The sequence below is a fragment of the Vanacampus margaritifer genome, chromosome 2 (assembly GCF_051991255.1).
Source record: "Vanacampus margaritifer isolate UIUO_Vmar chromosome 2, RoL_Vmar_1.0, whole genome shotgun sequence".
NCBI classification, from domain to species: Eukaryota; Metazoa; Chordata; class Actinopteri; order Syngnathiformes; family Syngnathidae; genus Vanacampus; species Vanacampus margaritifer.
Window position 1 is genome coordinate 4,249,610 of NC_135433.1, and position 16,179 is coordinate 4,265,788.

Sequence of the window (16,179 nt, forward strand, 5' to 3'; positions counted from 1 at the left end):
TCACACAGTGCTGCTAGGTACTCTACAGCTAGCAGTTAGCATCTGATCAACTGTTAGCAATCCAGTTTTTCTCTGCATCATCTTAGAGAAGTTTACCATCTGACTTTTTCCAGCGCCAACAAATAGTTTTAGTTAAGTTGTGTAGAAAAAATATTGAGCAGGTAAATTTGTGAATGGCATTGGTTTACTGTCCATGGACAACACGCTGCTCATTGCTGATATAAAATGAGGAAGTCACCGTTAGTCTTCCAGTCGATGTAACAATTCCATTTGCTGTCTGTTTCTGCAGCAGTTCTAAAGAAGTGACCTTTTGACTGAGCGAGCGTTTTCCCTCCAACGAAAGTCCAAACGATTAATTTGAGACATTCCTGAGGTGTGGAATCCGGGGTCAGTGGGGTCGCAAATAATGAGCTGCATCTGCTTCATTCAGATGGACGCCGACGGAGGGTATTACAGCGGCAACCGCTGCTGACTCAGTGTCTGTGTGTACAGTGCGTGTGCATGTGTGGATTTAACACATGGCTGCAGAACATTTGATACTGTGATGGAGACAACACTGTTATTATTTGAAGGTATTTTCAGCATGTTTCCATTTGTTGTAATGTAATGACTGGCCCAAAAGTTGTGGCTGCCCATTCTAATTTTTTCTTTGAAGGGTCTGGGGCCGCCACCTCGACCCCCGCCTTTGCACGCCACTGATGTGAGTTTGCTGACATGGTGGACATTTATAGCTAATGTTAGCATTTAGCACTTTGTAACATGATTCAGTTAGCAAGCTGAGCATACTGTTGAAAAAAAAAGGTGGCAAATCCAAGTCCAGCAAGTAAAAAACTTGGCACAGGTGCTTCACAGTTGATCTGCCAGTTGAGTAGAAGCACCTTTGGCTAAAACCAAACTGTAACAGGGTTTTTACTTGTTGGATCTGGATTTGCCACCATTTGTTGTTGAATAAATACATTGCACTCAAAGTCTAACCACCACTTAAAAAAAAAAAAAAAAAAACACCTGATAGTAAGCGGAACTAATCTGGAAGTGAAGATCTTCAAGGTGACATTGCAAGACAAAATTACATTTGATGTAGAACCGCTCATTATTTTTGCAGCAAAACAAGACCGCAATGATTGCCAATTATCAGGGTTTTGTTTTTTTTTCAACGTCATCTGGCGGGCCTGATAAAATTGGCGGTGATGCTGCCAGCTAGACCCAGTCAATTTAAAGCCAAATTGACTCTCTTTGATTAGGCAGATGCAGATGAGGTGACCGAGTGGTTAAGGTGATGGACTGCTAATCCATTGTGTTCTACACCCATGGGTTCGAATCCCATCCCCATCGTGACTTGTTTTTTTCGGCACTACTCTGAGATCACTTTCAGACGTGTCCCTCAGAGGATGTGGATGGCGCTCAGGAAGTACAGTACGCGGTACTCGCGGGCAGAATTTCTGGGCACAGAAGAAGTGGCTTCATTCAGCCGTGAATCATCGTCACGTAGTTATGCAGCCAATCGGGTGGCTGTATTGTGAATACAGACAGCCGATAGGCCGCGTGACACAAATCTGGAAGTGAAGTGCTTCAAGGCGACATTGCCAAACAAAATGACATAATAAGCAGAACAGCTCATTATTTTGCAGGAAAACAAGACCACGATGATAGCCAATTATCAATTTTTTTCATCAATGTCATCTAGCAGGTCAGATAAAATTGGCGGTTGGCCTGGGATTCTAGATTGTCAATTTTAAACCCAATGGACTCTTTTCAGGGATGTGATTTGACCAAAGTGAAATAATCTGAAAATTTAGCCGGGGGTCTGGGGGCCACCGGCACCCAGCTAGGTCCAGGGCAGTGCCCTGGTGGGGGGACAAGGGGTTTTCCGTGTTTTTAAGTACTTTCAATGCACTCACATGACAAAGAAATAGACAAAACAACAGCATAAATTTTCAATGTATATTGAACTATCCCATATAAAATGGCAGTTTTAGTCAACTCAAAATCAGTCACATTCAAAAACATTGGACTGCCTTTGCTTTTAAAAACTATCACTGAGAATATCATCATATCTAACTAATGTGATTACTAAGTTAACACATAAATAATGTTGAAGAGTTCAAATTTCATGAACAAATAATTGTATCATGACCAAATGAAAAGTAACTCATATTAGAGCATACCACAAATGTCTTTGTTATAGCAGAAGATGTTATCTGTCGGAGTCATGTGCATACACAATGAACTACTAAAAAATAAAAATAAAAATCAGATTTTTTTTTTGGGGGGGGGGATAAAAAAAGCGGAATTCCGCGAATTAGCGGAAAAATCACATCCCTGTCTTTTTGATGAGAGAGCAGTAGATGTGGTGACCGAGTGGTTAAGGCGATGTACTGCTACTCACGTGGGTTTGAATCCCATCCTCATCATTGCTTTGCATTTTCAACACTGCTGCTACACTGGTAACACTTTCAGCCGTGTCTCTCAAAGGATGTGGATGGCGCTTTAAAAGTATGGGCTACCGGACTGTCCTTCATCACCACTTCTTCTAATAACCTTCACAGGCAGAAATTCTGGCCACAGAAAAAGCGTCTTCATCGAGTCAGAGTTCAGTGTCACAGCGTCACTTGTTTATGCAAACAATCCGGTACGTGTATTGTAAATACAGGCACATAATTGGCCGTGTAACACGATTCCAGAAGTGAAATTAATTATTTATATTTTTTCTATTTGATACTGATTAGCGGCTGGACAAAGCCGCTTATTCTGCGCCCAGAAATTCTGCCCGTAAAGGTTATTAGAAGACAAAGCACAGTCTGTACTTGTTGAGCACCATCCACATCTTCTGAGGGGCGCAGGTGAAAGTGTTCACAGAGTAGCAGCGGTGTAGAAAATGCAAAGCAACGATGAGGATGGGATTCGAACCCATGCGTGCAGAACACAATGGATTAGCAGTCCATCACCTTAACCACTCGGTCACCTCATCTGCTGCTATCTGATCACAGAGAGTCGATTCTTCTTAAAATTAATTGGATGTAGAACGATCAGTAGCATCTGGCCCGTGAGCCAAAATTGGCTCACTGGAAATTATCTGGCCTGCAAAATGACAATGAAAAAAATCCTGATAATTAGGGATATCACAATAGTTCCGGTATTTAAGGTTATTTGCTTTCGTCGGGGTCTTGTTTTGCTGCAAAATGACGAGCTGTTCTAACCTTGCTCTGTAAGATGAATTCTCGCGGTATTCATGAGTTCACAGACTCCCGAGAATACATCTTGTACCGAACCCTTTGATTTCCACCGATCCAAACCACTGGTCGTTCGGACCAATCACACAGCGACATTATGTTTGGGGGCGGGATATGCAACTGTGACGAAACCAGGAATCCAGCGCCGTCAACGTCCTCTGAAAGACATGGTTGAAAGCAGGGCGAAAATGTAAAATGCAAAGCAATGAAGAGGACGGGTTATCTACATGATGAGGTGACCGAGTGGTTAAGGTGATGGACTGCTAATCCATTGTGTTCTACATGCATGGGTTCGAATCCCATCCTCATCGTATCTTGTTATTTTCAACACTTCTGCTTCTCTGAGAACACTTCAACTGTGTCTCTCAGAGCATGTGGATGGTGCTCAACAAGTCCAGTTCTTGTCACCAGTTCTTCTAATAGCCTTTACAGGCAGCAATTCTGGTTGCAGAGGAGGCTCCATCATCAAGAAGGTGCTCTGTGTCACATCATCACTTCATGATGGCGCTCAGGAAATATGGGTGACCTGACTGTTCTTTGTCACCACCTCTTCTAATAACCTTTGCGGGCAGAATTTCTTGGCGTACAATAAGCGGCTTCATCCAGCAGGGAATCAATTTCAGATCGTCACGTGTCACTATGCAGCCATCTTTCACATTTGTGTTACGCGGCCAATCAGCTCATTATTTTGAAGGAAAACAAGACCACGATTATAGCAAGGAACTTTAAATACCGTAGCTATTGTTACATCCCCAATTTTCAGTTTTTTTTCCATCGTCATCTGGCGGGCCGGGTATAATCGGCAATTTGGCACTGGGTTCATTTAGGCCCAGGGATTGCATTGCCAACATTCGATCCAGTCAATTTGGTCTCTCCTTGATCAGACAGAAGCAGATGAGGTGACTGAGTGCTTATCTACATGCATGTGTTCGGGTGTGGGGGGTGCTGGGGTGGGGAGGGTGTCTGGGGATTTGGGGACCTGGGGGCGGTTGGGGCTGGGTTGGGGTGGGTGGCGGGGGTGGGGGGCGGGGGTGTTGTGGGGGGAGCGGGGGTTGTGGGCCGGTGGGGTGCCTGGTGGGCCTGCAGTGCCCCGTCCTGCTGCGTTGGGTTGGGGGCGCGGGCCGCGTTGGGGTGGGGGGCGCTCCTGCTCCGGGGTTTGCTCTCCGGCCGGTGGCCCCTGCGGGGCCCGGGGATCGTCCTTTGGCGCGGCCGCGGCCTGGGGGGCCCTGAGGTGTTGCGCTTGCTCTGTCCTGGCGGGGGTCGACGGCTCCCTTCTTTGGTGGAGATTTTCATGCACGCTAGATCCACCACACCAGCATCTATCGAGACTCAGACACAATTTGTTTCTCCCTCAGGTCATTGATTCGGTGGAGGCTGGTGTCTGTGGATCTCACTCTGCTTCGTCTGTCCTTTCTACCTTTCCTCAGTTTCTCCTTTGGGCCCTTGAGGTTTCCCTGATTTGTTGGAGTTTAGATGTCTCTGGGGTTGGTGAAGGTTGGTGGCCCGGTGGGTGGTGTCTGGTCGGTGCTGGGCTTCGCTTTTCTTTCTTTTCTTTGGTCCCCCTCGGGTCTCCTGGCGGCCCCACGGCTCTGGCTGGATTTTGAAGTGTTCGGTTTAGGTGAACGGTATGGGAATTCTTTTTTTTTTCTTCTTTCTTTCTCACGCACGCACGCACGCACACACACACGGACGCACGCACAAACACACATAAAAAAAATAAATAAATAAATAAAAAAAAATAAAAAAAGGGAGAACAATGATGATGACATTTCAAATGATCAATACTGAGATCTCCCAGAAAAAAAAAATTAAAAAAAAATACACGCATGTGTTCGAATCCCATCCTCATCATTGTTTTTCATTTTTGACACTGCTGCTACTCAGAGGACAATTTCAATCGTGTCCCTCAGAGGATGTGGATGGCGCTCAAGAAGTACGAGGGTACCCGACTGTTCTTTGTCACCAGTTCTAATAACTTTTACGTGCAGAATTTCTGGATGCAGAAGAAGTGGTTGGCTATAGCAGCTTCCTTAGCCAATCATAGCTGTCAACAAGTCTCAGCAGAGATCTTTTATTGAACACAGTAGTCACGCTCACACACATATTCAATGCAGTCCTCTTTCGCAACACCCACGAACCAACACACCACAGACAGCGTTTGCTTCCTTCATTCCGCAAATCTTCTGCTAATCTTTACAGGCAAAATTTTGGGCCGCAGAAGAAGTGGCTTCATTCAGCCATGAATAATTGTCACACCGTTATCGCTATGCAGCCAATCGGGTGCCTGCATTGTGAATACAGCGAGCCGATTGGCCGCGTAACTTTGCAAATTTGCAAGATGGTTGCATTGTGACACGTGACGATCTGAAATTGATTCCCTGCTGGATGAAGCCGCTTATTGCACGCCAAGAAATTCTGCCCGCAAAGGTTATTGGAATAGCTGGTGACAAAGAACAGCATATTTCTTGAGCGCCATCCACATCCTCTGAGGGACACGTTTGAAAGTGTTCTCAGTGTTCCGGCAATGTCAAAAACACCAAGCTACGATGAGGATGGGATTTGAACCCATGCGTGCAGAACACAATGGATTAGCAGTCCATCACCTTAACCACTCGGTCACCTCATCTGCTGCTGTCTGATCAAAGAGAGTCCATTGGTCTTAAAATCGGAGCTAGAACGGGGGTCACCAACATCCGGCCTGTCAGCCAAAATTGCCGCACTGGCAATTATATCTGGCCTGCCAAATGACAATGAAAAAAATCCTGATAATTAGTGATCTCACAATAGTTGCGGCATTTAAAGTTATTTGCTATCATTGTGGTCTTACTTTGCTGCAAAATGATGAGCTGTTTTGCTTCAAATGTAATTTTGTTTGGCATCGTCAGGAAGAAGCATTTCACTTGGGGATTTTTGTTTTACGCGGTCAATCGGTTGCATCACGAAGTGATGATGTGACACAGAGCACCTTCTGGATGATGGAGCCTCCTCTGCAACCAGAATTTCTGCCTGTAAAGGCTAATAGAAGAACAGGTGACAAGAACTGGACTTCTTGAGCACCATCCACATCCTCTGAGAGACATGGCTGAAGCGTTCTCAGAGTAGCAGCAGTGTTGAAAATACCAAGATACGATGAGGATGGGATTCGAACCCATGCATGTAGAACACAATGGATTAGCAGTCCATCACCTTAACCACTCGGTCACCTCATCAGTGAGAAAACGCCGACCCATTTTCGCCCTGGTCTTACAACACTTTCAACCATGTCCTTCAGAGGACGTGGACGGCGCTGGATTCCTGGTTTCGTCACAGTTGCATGTCCCGCCCCCAAACACAATGTCGCTGTGTGATTGGTCCAAACCACCAGTGGTTTGGATCGGTGGAAATCAACGGGTTCGGTACAAGATGTATTCTCGGGAGTTTGTGAACTCATGAATACCGCGAGAATTCATCTTACAGAGCAAGGTTTGAACAGCTCGTCATTTTGCAGCAAAACAAGACCCCGACGAAAGCAAATAACCTTAAATACCGGAACTATTGTGATATCCCTAATTATCAGGATTTTTTTCATTGTCATTTTACAGGCCAGATAATTTCCAGTGTGCCAATTTTGGCTCACGGGCCAGATGTTACTGATTATTCTAGATCCAATTAATTTTAAGAAGAATCGACTCTCTGTGATCAGATAGCAGCAGATGAGGTGACCGAGTGGTTAAGGTGATGGACTGCTAATCCATTGTGTTCTGCACGCATGGGTTCGAATCCCATCCTCATCGTTGCTTTGCATTTTCTACACCGCTGCTACTCTGTGAACACTTTCACCTGCGCCCCTCAGAGGATGTGGATGGTGCTCAACAAGTACAGACTGTGCTTTGTCTTCTAATAACCTTTACGGGCAGAATTTCTGGGCGCAGAATAAGCGGCTTTGTCCAGCCGCTAATCAGTATCAAATAGAAAAAATATATATAATTAATTTCACTTCTGGAATCGTGTTACACGGCCAATTATGTGCCTGTATTTACAATACACGTACCGGATTGTTTGCATAAACAAGTGACGCTGTGACACTGAACTCTGACTCGATGAAGACGCTTTTTCTGTGGCCAGAATTTCTGCCTGCCTGTCTGCCTAGAAGAAGTGGTGATGAAGGACAGTCCGGTAGTCCATACTTTTAAAGCGCCATCCACATCCTTTGAGAGACACGGTTGAAAGTGTTACTAGTGTAACAGCAGTGTTGAAAATGCAAAGCAATGATGAGGATGGGATTCAAACCCACGTGAGTAGCAGTACATCACCTTAACCACTCGGTCACCACATCTACTGCTCGCTCATCAAAAAGAGTCCATTGGGCTTAAAATTGACAATCTAGAATCCCGGGCCGTAGGCCAACCGCCAATTTTATCTGACCTGCCAGATGACATTGATGAAAAACACTGATAATTGGCTATCATCGTGGTCTTGTTTTGCTGCAAAATAATGAGCAGTTCTGCATAAAATTTCATTTTGTTTGGCAATGTCCCCTTGAAGTACTTAATTTATGGATTTGCGTTACCCGGTCAATCGGGTGGTCTGTATTCACAATACAGGCACCTGATTAGCTGCATAATCATGTGACGATGTGACACTGTGACATTCTGCTGTTCAGTGTTGTGAGATCAGGTGCAATCGTGAGAGGGCTTCATCTTATAACAGGAACCGACGTAAAAACATACCTAAAAAAAATGTATGAACCCTGAACATAAGAAATCCAATCCATCGAATTACTGTGCAGATATACTAACTTCAATTTTGGATGCAAAACGAGTACAAAGGAAAATCAGCTTTCGAATGGCGATTTTGAGGGTGCGTGTAATTTGTGAGTGCGTTATACTCGAGAAATTACCGTAAAACTGTTAGCATCTGAAAAGTATAGGACTTGTTTCTTGGTGAAGTTTTTGACGCGCTGGCGGTGTGGGCTGTTTGTGTTTAGTTTAGTTACTAGCTGCTAGTCATTAGTTCAGTCTAGGCATGATGATGGCAGTGTCTTTTTATCCCTCGGGTTTTTTATTAAAGCATGTCACAGTCGTGTTAAGACACCTAGGAAGTGGAACTATTTTAAATTGTGAAAAAAAAATGTATCCTCTAAGCATTTCATTGCGTTCAAATATAAATGGTTCGACTATAGTTATATACTACATAACGTGCTTATTTCTTTGCCGCTGCCGTGACATTCATCCGAACAAAGAGCCAGTTGAAGGCTTGAAAAGCGCGGCTCCAAATGTTCAGCCGACAAGATCTTGAGGCGGGGGAAGCTATTTATTTTACCTGGTGACAGAAATAGGGGGGAAACGTCTCTCGTTCACATTTTCCTCTCAGCGGGATCTGCAGTGCATCTCACAAAGGCTCCATAGAAACAGAAATAAATCATTTGTTCAACGGCTTCTTTCTCCTTTCTTTATATTTTTAACCTGGATTTGCTCGGCCTTGATCAGATTTGGACGCATTTACGGAAGCACCATTTAAGGCATTTCTACAGTATATGAATAAATGCTGAAGGTACAAGTCACCATTGTATTTGATCCACAGGTTCGTCCACTGGTCATGTTGCACACAATGAGAAAACCCCCAGTGTGAAACACAGCAGTGCTACTTTGTTGTTACAAGTTGAATTGCACCCATAAAAGTTGTCATGTCCCTTCTGGAGTGGTGAACCCAAACGAGGTCAACTTGTTTTGAGTTTGCGTGACGTTGCTGAGAGAGACGACGTAGCTCTTTGTTCAATAAAATGATGATTTGTTCACTCTAAATCAGCTTGTTTAACTTGGAGACATGCCTCTACTACTTTATAGATGAAGTTATTTGCACAGTGGTAATGATTGCGAAGAGCTGAGAACTTGAGGAAACGTTGTAAGAGGAATAACACGGTTCTACAAAAAAAACTTTCAAGTTTGTGAAGGGCCTCTTCACCAACAAAAAAAACGTAACCCTAAAAACTCCAGAACAGGAACTGGAACAACATCTACAAAGGGTGTACTGTGACAAAAAAAAAAAAAGGTACGAACAGCTAGCTATCCCTCGTGACATACCGCCTATTCAACCTCCTGATTTCAAGTTGGACACTGACCTTCCAAAATGGAAGGAAGTAGAGAACATACGCGGTAGGCGTACGACGCGCGTGATCAGCATCAGCCCCTGGTCAGAATGGAGTACCATATAAGCTCTACAAAAACGCACCAGATATTCTTCCCTACCTTTGGAGGCTCATGAGGATAATAGTGTGGCAGAAAGGAATCATACCTAAGGTGTAGCGAAGGGCTGGAGGTGTATTAACTCCTAAAGAAAAGGATGCAACAGACATGAATCCATTCCGGCCAATCTGTCTTCTCTTTTTTTTCTTTTTCTTTTTTTCTTGGAGAGCTCAGTTCATTCGGTAATTTTACCGATTTGACATGTCATCATCATTGCTCTTTATTATTATTATTTTTGTATGTGGGTGAGTATGTGTATGTGCGTGTGTGCGTGTGTGTGTGTATTCATTAGTTCACCTAAAACCTATTAAAAAATCCCATACCGTTCACCTAAACCGAACACTTCCAGCCAGAGTCGTGAGGCCGTCAGGAGACCCGAGGAAGGACCAAAGAAAAGAAAGGAAAATGAAATGAGATCCACAGACACCAGCCTCCACCGATTCAACGACCAGAGGAAGAAGCAGTTTGTGTCTGAGTTTTGATAGGGTTACTCAATCTGTCTTCTCAATGTTGAGGGAAAAATCTTTTTCAGCGTGTTAGCACAGAGGCTATTCACCTATCTGGAGAAGAATAAGTATATCGATACATCTGTACAGAAGGCCGGCATTCCTGGGTTTTCTGGCTACTTGGAGCATACCAGTATGATCTGGCATCAGATCGAAGCAGCAAAGAAGGACAAAAGAGACCTCCATGTCACTTTCCTTGACTTGGCTAATGCTTTTGGATCAGTTCCCCATAATCTCCTCTGGGAATCCTTCAACTTGTTCCACGTTTCATTATCTGTCACTACACTAATAAAAGCCTACTTTGAAGACCTTCAATTGTGCTTCTGGCAGCGTGTACAAGTAGGCTTTAGGCAGGCTGTACAATCTCACCCCTGGCCTTCACAATAGCCATGGAGGTCATCATCAGGGCCTCAAGATGGGCGGTGGGCGGTGAGCGAGTCAAGAACGGGATCCGCCTTCCACCTATCAGAGCATACATGGACGACATAACCATTCTGAGCACTACTGCAGCATGCACTAGGCGATTACTTGCAAAACTGCAGGAGTGGGCCCGGATGAAAATCAAGCCGAACAAGTCAAGAAGCATCTAAATCGTCAAGGGAGAACTTAAGAACGTGAAGTTCTGCATTGGTGATGACCGAATACCCAGTGTCTGAGCAACCCGTTAAAAGCCTAGGCAGGTGGTACAATGCAAGCCTCAGGGACAAGGACCAAGTACAACTAGGGAAGGACATTTCCAACAGTCTGGAAAACATTAATAAGACACTATTGCCAAGAAAACTTCAGCTCTAGTGCCTACAATTTGGTCTTCTCCCTCGAGTATTGTGGCCTCTCACGCTCTATGAGGTCCCAGTAACAACGGTGGAGAAGATGAAGCGAAACATGACCTCATACATTAAGAAATGGCTCGGGTTCCCACGCTGTCTGACTAACATCAGCCTTTACGGCAAAGGGATCCTTGAACTGCCTATAACAAGCCTAACCGAAGGGTACAAGTACTCTAAAGTAAGATAAGTAAGTAAGGATTCTAGAGACCAGACCATTAGTTAAGTTGCACCACCCCTGGTAACTGGACGAAAATGGTCACCATCTAATGCGGTGCTGCCTCATACGACATTGTGGGGCTTGTCCACCAGGGAAGAGGAGGCCTGGGCCTTGCTTTAAGTAAACCAACTTGGCGTAAGGCCTTGAAGGGAAAATAACAATGGTTTGATACTGTATGTCCTCATGTAACCTCTTATATAAGGATATGTTGTTGTCCTGAACTGTTATACCAGTCCAGGTGCCCAAACAATCTGGGAATAAAGGGTGGAATCAACCTGGGAACTCTTCCTTGTTTATACTATAGTCCTCCTTGCTTCGGAAACATGTTTTCGAGGGTGCCTGGGAGAGGGCTTGGCCTGCCCGGTTTCTCACGCTCATCCCTTTTTGTTGACGAATAAAAGACGGAGCGGCACACGGTGTGGGTAGAGTCAGCTGTGGGATACGTACGATCGCCCGGCCGTTTTGCAGCTCGTTCTACCCGGACCGTCGGCTCTCCGGTCTAGTGTCAAGGTAAGCGCTGATGATGATCATATTATGCTGCTTAGCGTTGAAGTGTGTTGATTGCTGTTTGCGGGGAATAAAGGGCACATTTGTTCTAGCACAGTATATCAGTCTCTGTGTATTCATTGTTACCGCCGATCACTCATGATCCTGCATAAAAATATAAAAGTGAAGTAGTGTTTTCCACAAAACAGGCCTCAGCATCAGAGGGGGAAAAAATGGTGGTGGAAGAGGTGCGCCGTCAAGAAGAGGTGGAAAGAAACGCCAAGGCTGGCTCTGGGAAATGGAAGCAAGCTACATCAGCTTTATCATTAGAGCAAGTTCATCTCCCAAAAAAACTCCACCAGTGGTATGGAGAGGACCCAACCTGCGCCCTCTGCTCAACTCCAGCAACTCTGCAAAACATCCTGACCTGTTGTAAGACCAGCCTCACACAAGGCCGCTACCCTTACAGGCACAGCCAGGTCCTCAAGAGTCTGGCAGCAGCCATTGAGAGCAAGAGAAATACCATCAACTCCCTGCCCCTGGGAAAGACTAATTCCATCATAGCACCAACATTTATCCGAGAAGGTCAGAAAAAGCCCAACCATCCCTCTGCCAAACTAGAAGCTGGACATCCAGCCATGGCCAGAGATTGGAAGCTACTTGTCGATATTAGCCAACAGCTAATCTTCCCACCCGGCCAGGCCAGAGATGGTACTCTGGCCATCTTCACTGAAGACTGTGTTCATCATAGAGCTCACTGTCCCATGGGAGAATGCAACGCAGGAGGATGATGAGCGCGAGAAACTGCGCTACACACACCTGGCAGCAGACGCTCAGCAGAAAGGGTGGAATACAAAAGTCTATCCGGCTGACGTGGGATTTGTGGCTTCTTCCACCATTAGCCTGTTGAAGCTCCTTGGGATTCACGGACAGGCTCTGCGGCAGACAATAAGATTAGTCTCTAAAGCAGCCGAGAGAAGCAGCAGGTGGATATGGGCAAAGCGGAAAGATCCTGACTGGGCTTATGATTGGGTATAAGACACAAGCTCAGGCGTGGCCACCTTTTGATGAGGATGTCTAGTGTTGAAAGTCTCATGTGAATACCATCGATTGGCACAATGGACAATGTATCATCATATCCTGTGTTTAATGATTCTGATTCGACTAAATATGTGTCTTTTTTTAAGTTCAACTTTTATTTTATGTTTTTTTGTTGTTTGTTTTTGATTATAACCAATCAGGCATCATGTTACTCCACATTTAGTTTTTCAGTGAATGCAACGCAATAAGTGTTTATAGCGGAAGCCACCAACTGCTGTTTTTCATGTGTTAATATTTACTTTTAAAACCACCATACAGCACCAGCACAGTTTTTGGTTTTTGGTTTGGTTTTCTACAGCAGAGATGGGCAAAGCATGATGGGCCATCATAACATAGAGCCGTTGCTTACATTTTCACAAGTGGCAGCACTCCATCACCTTCACCAAACAGCAATTACACTTTAGAGCTCTGAAGTTTGCCCAAGATGTTTTTGGAGATCCAAGACAGTGTTTATTTTGGTAGGTGTATACTGCCACCCTATGGACATGACAAGTAGTTTAGTCAAAAATAATGAGTGGCATGTTGTACTGTAGGCCTATTTTATGCATCAGTATAGGCTTTCCCACAACAAAGTGGTTGATTAAAATATATGTCATATGTATTCATTTTTCATTCATTTAGTTCATTACAAAAAATCATTAGTAAGTGATTTGAAATACTATAAATAATATTGAATTGTATCTATCGGTAGTATAAGCAATTCTACATACATGGATTATTGTTTTATTAGTTAAATACACTATTTTACCTATGCATTTAGCTGTTTTATCTAATTTAGGAATTACCTGGGCGGTCTGTGCGTTTTAAAATTAAAATGTGCTCCCCAAGGACAAAACTACTATGATATACTGCCACCCTATGGTTGTAGAAAAGTAAATTTGTCAAGTTATTTCATTCAGTTATGTGTTGACAGTGTAAATTATAATCTTTGAGATTATAACTTTACTTTAATAAAATTAATCTCTTATTTTATTCAAATTTTAGCTAAATGTTTAGTGTATAGAAGTACAGCGTGCTATTGGCCTTTTTTACCTTCGCACTCAGGTAAACATAATCTAAATCATCAAATATTTTTACAGTCTTTTTAACGAATTTTATATATGACTGACACCCACATTCAAATGTTGTTCATTCGCCTTTCTGGTCGATAGGGGGCGATATTGCGCTGCAACCGTCTCGACTATGCTTCAGAAGCAAGCGATTTAATTCAACATGGCGGCTGCTGTTGTAGCACGACTGGGCATCGGTGCCCTTTATAACAGTTTGTGCGCTCCAAAGCAGGTATTGTACTAAAAGTAACAGTTTAATTTTGCCTTTTGGACGTGATGCTGTACTGTAATATGTTTCCACCGTGAGCTGGTACGGAGGAGCTAAACGAATGACAAAATCATGCTTTCGAACGGTATTTTCAAGAATTACGTCATAATAGTACAAGAAAAAAACCGTGAATATTTTGAATCAAAGGGTTTTAAGAATATTTAATCCTATTGCATGATATTGGGAAAGACTGATTTGTAGCGAATCTGGAGTGCATTAATTCATGTTGAGAATTGTACGCTCCACTCCTTGTTGATAACCAGCTGAACCTTGTGTGCAGGCACTGAGGGTCTGCTGGGGTGCTGTGGGGCAAGCAAGGGACTACTATGTTAACTGGAGGATGTTGAGAGATGTCAAGAGAAGACAGATTGCCTTTGACTACGCTGACGAGCGGCTGCGAATCAACTCGCTAAGGAAGAACACCATATTGCCAAAAGAACTCCAGGTACGCAATGCAAAAATGTTTAAAAATAGCACTCTACAATAATAACTTGGTGCATTTTTACAAATACTCAACAGATGTTTGCATCCCTAGTCATAATTTCAAGTGCAAGTTATATACTATTTTCATGTGCTAAACTACAAACCATATATTTTTTTTTAATTTAAAGTTCATACTTCAAATGTTTTTTAAACATATTACAGGAGTTGGCAGCTAAAGAAATTGCAGCGTTGCCACGAGACTCGTGTCCCGTGAGGATACGTAACAGGTGCGTGATGACCTCGCGGCCGCGGGGAGTGAAGCGCAGGTGGCGACTCAGCCGGATCGTCTTCCGTCACCTGGCCGACCACAACCAATTGTCCGGCGTCCTGAGAGCGAGGTGGTGACCCCCGGACGACAGACAGTGGCTTTAAGTGGCAGTGAATGCGCATCTCGTTTTGACATTTTTTTTTGTTATGTGAACATAACGCCATATTTATAGTTTGATGTGACATTCTCTAGTCACTTAAACCTTGTTATTAAATACAAATGTACATTGATGTTTGTATATTGTTTATTTGAAGAAATGTTTAAATAATGTGTGATTGCCATTTTGTCTATATCATATATATCGTAGATAGCCTAGATTAGAACATCTGAACATTATTTGAGGTTGATAAGCGATAACTGGCAACTCCCATTTAACATGAGAGTGAATGTCATTGGTTAATTGTGACCCCAGTCATATCCCCAGTTAAGGTGTGCACACTTGTGCAATTACGTTATCTCAGTTGTTCATTTTCTACTTGACCTCAAAAATACACATAGGCAATATATTTTTCATTTGAGTTATATAAGTTGTAGATCACATTTATGGTGCCAAGTTTTAAAATAATTTACCTTGGGCTCAATTTTTATATCCCCAAAAAATCTGCCATTTCAACAGGGGTGTGTAGACTTTATATCTACTGTATGTGCTAAGTAACATGGTCTATGGTACAGTGGTAGAGCATTTACTGCAAAATGGGAAATATAATCGCAGTTTTGACAGAATGATGACTTACAATACATTTGATATGTGCAGCGTGTGAAACATCTGTTTTAACCCATTCACTGCCATTGTCGGCTATAGACGTCAACAATTCATTGAACTATTTCTATTAGTTTAACATTTTTGCCCACTTTTGTTAAGAGTATGAAAACCTACATTTTTTATTGTATTAGAACAGATATAAAAGTTGTGATTAAATGTGAGTTAACTAGTGAAGTCATGCAATTAATTACGATAAAAATAGTTAACACCTGATCCCCTATTTTTTAATTATCTTTAAAAAAAAATTTTATTTTTTTTTTTAAGAAAAGATTATTTAAAAATTAGGGGCATCAGGTGATTAAAATTTGTAATCGTAATTAATTGCATGACTTCACTAGTTAACTCACGATTAATTGCAAATTTTATATCTGTTCTAAATGTACAAAAAAAATCTCGGTTTTCATACTCTTAACAAAATGGGGGGGGGGGGGGGGTTAACACTAATAGAAATTGTTCAAATGAATTTTTGACGTCTATAGCTGTCAATGGCAGTGAATGAGTTAATGTATCCTGTAATGCATAATAGTCTTGAGTGCACACTACATTGAAACTTGAGATAAATTATATAGACACTAAAATAATGTAATGTAAATGTGCTAATAATATAGTCACATTCTTCTATCCAAGTTTAGCAATTCGTAAGAATTTAGAGGTAGAATATACATAACGTACTCGTAGATTAATATTCAACATAATTGAACCGTTTCTATGAAGTTACCCTCCTATCCGCAATGCTACCTTTGTGCGATGGGTGGCG

At 42.9% G+C, this 16,179-nt stretch overlaps 1 protein-coding gene and 6 non-coding genes across 8 annotated transcripts; 4 read left to right on the forward strand and 3 right to left on the reverse strand.

Annotated features, from left to right (window-relative positions):
* The first annotated feature begins 1,250 nt into the window (after positions 1 to 1,250).
* Positions 1,251 to 1,332, forward strand: trnas-gcu (transfer RNA serine (anticodon GCU)). The gene has a single exon. It is a non-coding gene; the product is annotated as a tRNA-Ser (tRNA).
* Positions 1,333 to 2,886: 1,554 nt separating this feature from the next.
* Positions 2,887 to 2,968, reverse strand: trnas-gcu (transfer RNA serine (anticodon GCU)). Its single transcript has one exon. It is a non-coding gene; the product is annotated as a tRNA-Ser (tRNA).
* Positions 2,969 to 3,459: 491 nt separating this feature from the next.
* On the forward strand, positions 3,460 to 3,541 carry trnas-gcu (transfer RNA serine (anticodon GCU)). Its single transcript has one exon. It is a non-coding gene; the product is annotated as a tRNA-Ser (tRNA).
* A 2,233-nt stretch (positions 3,542 to 5,774) lies between these two features.
* Positions 5,775 to 5,856, reverse strand: trnas-gcu (transfer RNA serine (anticodon GCU)). Its single transcript has one exon. It is a non-coding gene; the product is annotated as a tRNA-Ser (tRNA).
* A 501-nt stretch (positions 5,857 to 6,357) lies between these two features.
* Positions 6,358 to 6,439, reverse strand: trnas-gcu (transfer RNA serine (anticodon GCU)). Its single transcript has one exon. It is a non-coding gene; the product is annotated as a tRNA-Ser (tRNA).
* Positions 6,440 to 6,921: 482 nt separating this feature from the next.
* trnas-gcu (transfer RNA serine (anticodon GCU)) lies at positions 6,922 to 7,003 on the forward strand. The gene has a single exon. It is a non-coding gene; the product is annotated as a tRNA-Ser (tRNA).
* Positions 7,004 to 13,731: 6,728 nt separating this feature from the next.
* mrps14 (mitochondrial ribosomal protein S14) lies at positions 13,732 to 14,889 on the forward strand. 2 transcript variants are annotated; one of them, XM_077558241.1, is made up of 3 exons: positions 13,732 to 13,872; positions 14,189 to 14,353; positions 14,554 to 14,889. In XM_077558241.1, exons 1-3 carry the CDS (start codon positions 13,804 to 13,806, stop codon positions 14,734 to 14,736), a joined length of 417 nt encoding a protein of 138 aa, XP_077414367.1. In that variant the 5' UTR covers positions 13,732 to 13,803; the 3' UTR covers positions 14,737 to 14,889. The 2 variants fall into 2 exon arrangements, with proteins under 2 accessions (XP_077414367.1, XP_077414368.1); XM_077558242.1 differs by having other exon boundaries at positions 13,848 to 13,993.
* Positions 14,890 to 16,179: the final 1,290 nt, after the last annotated feature.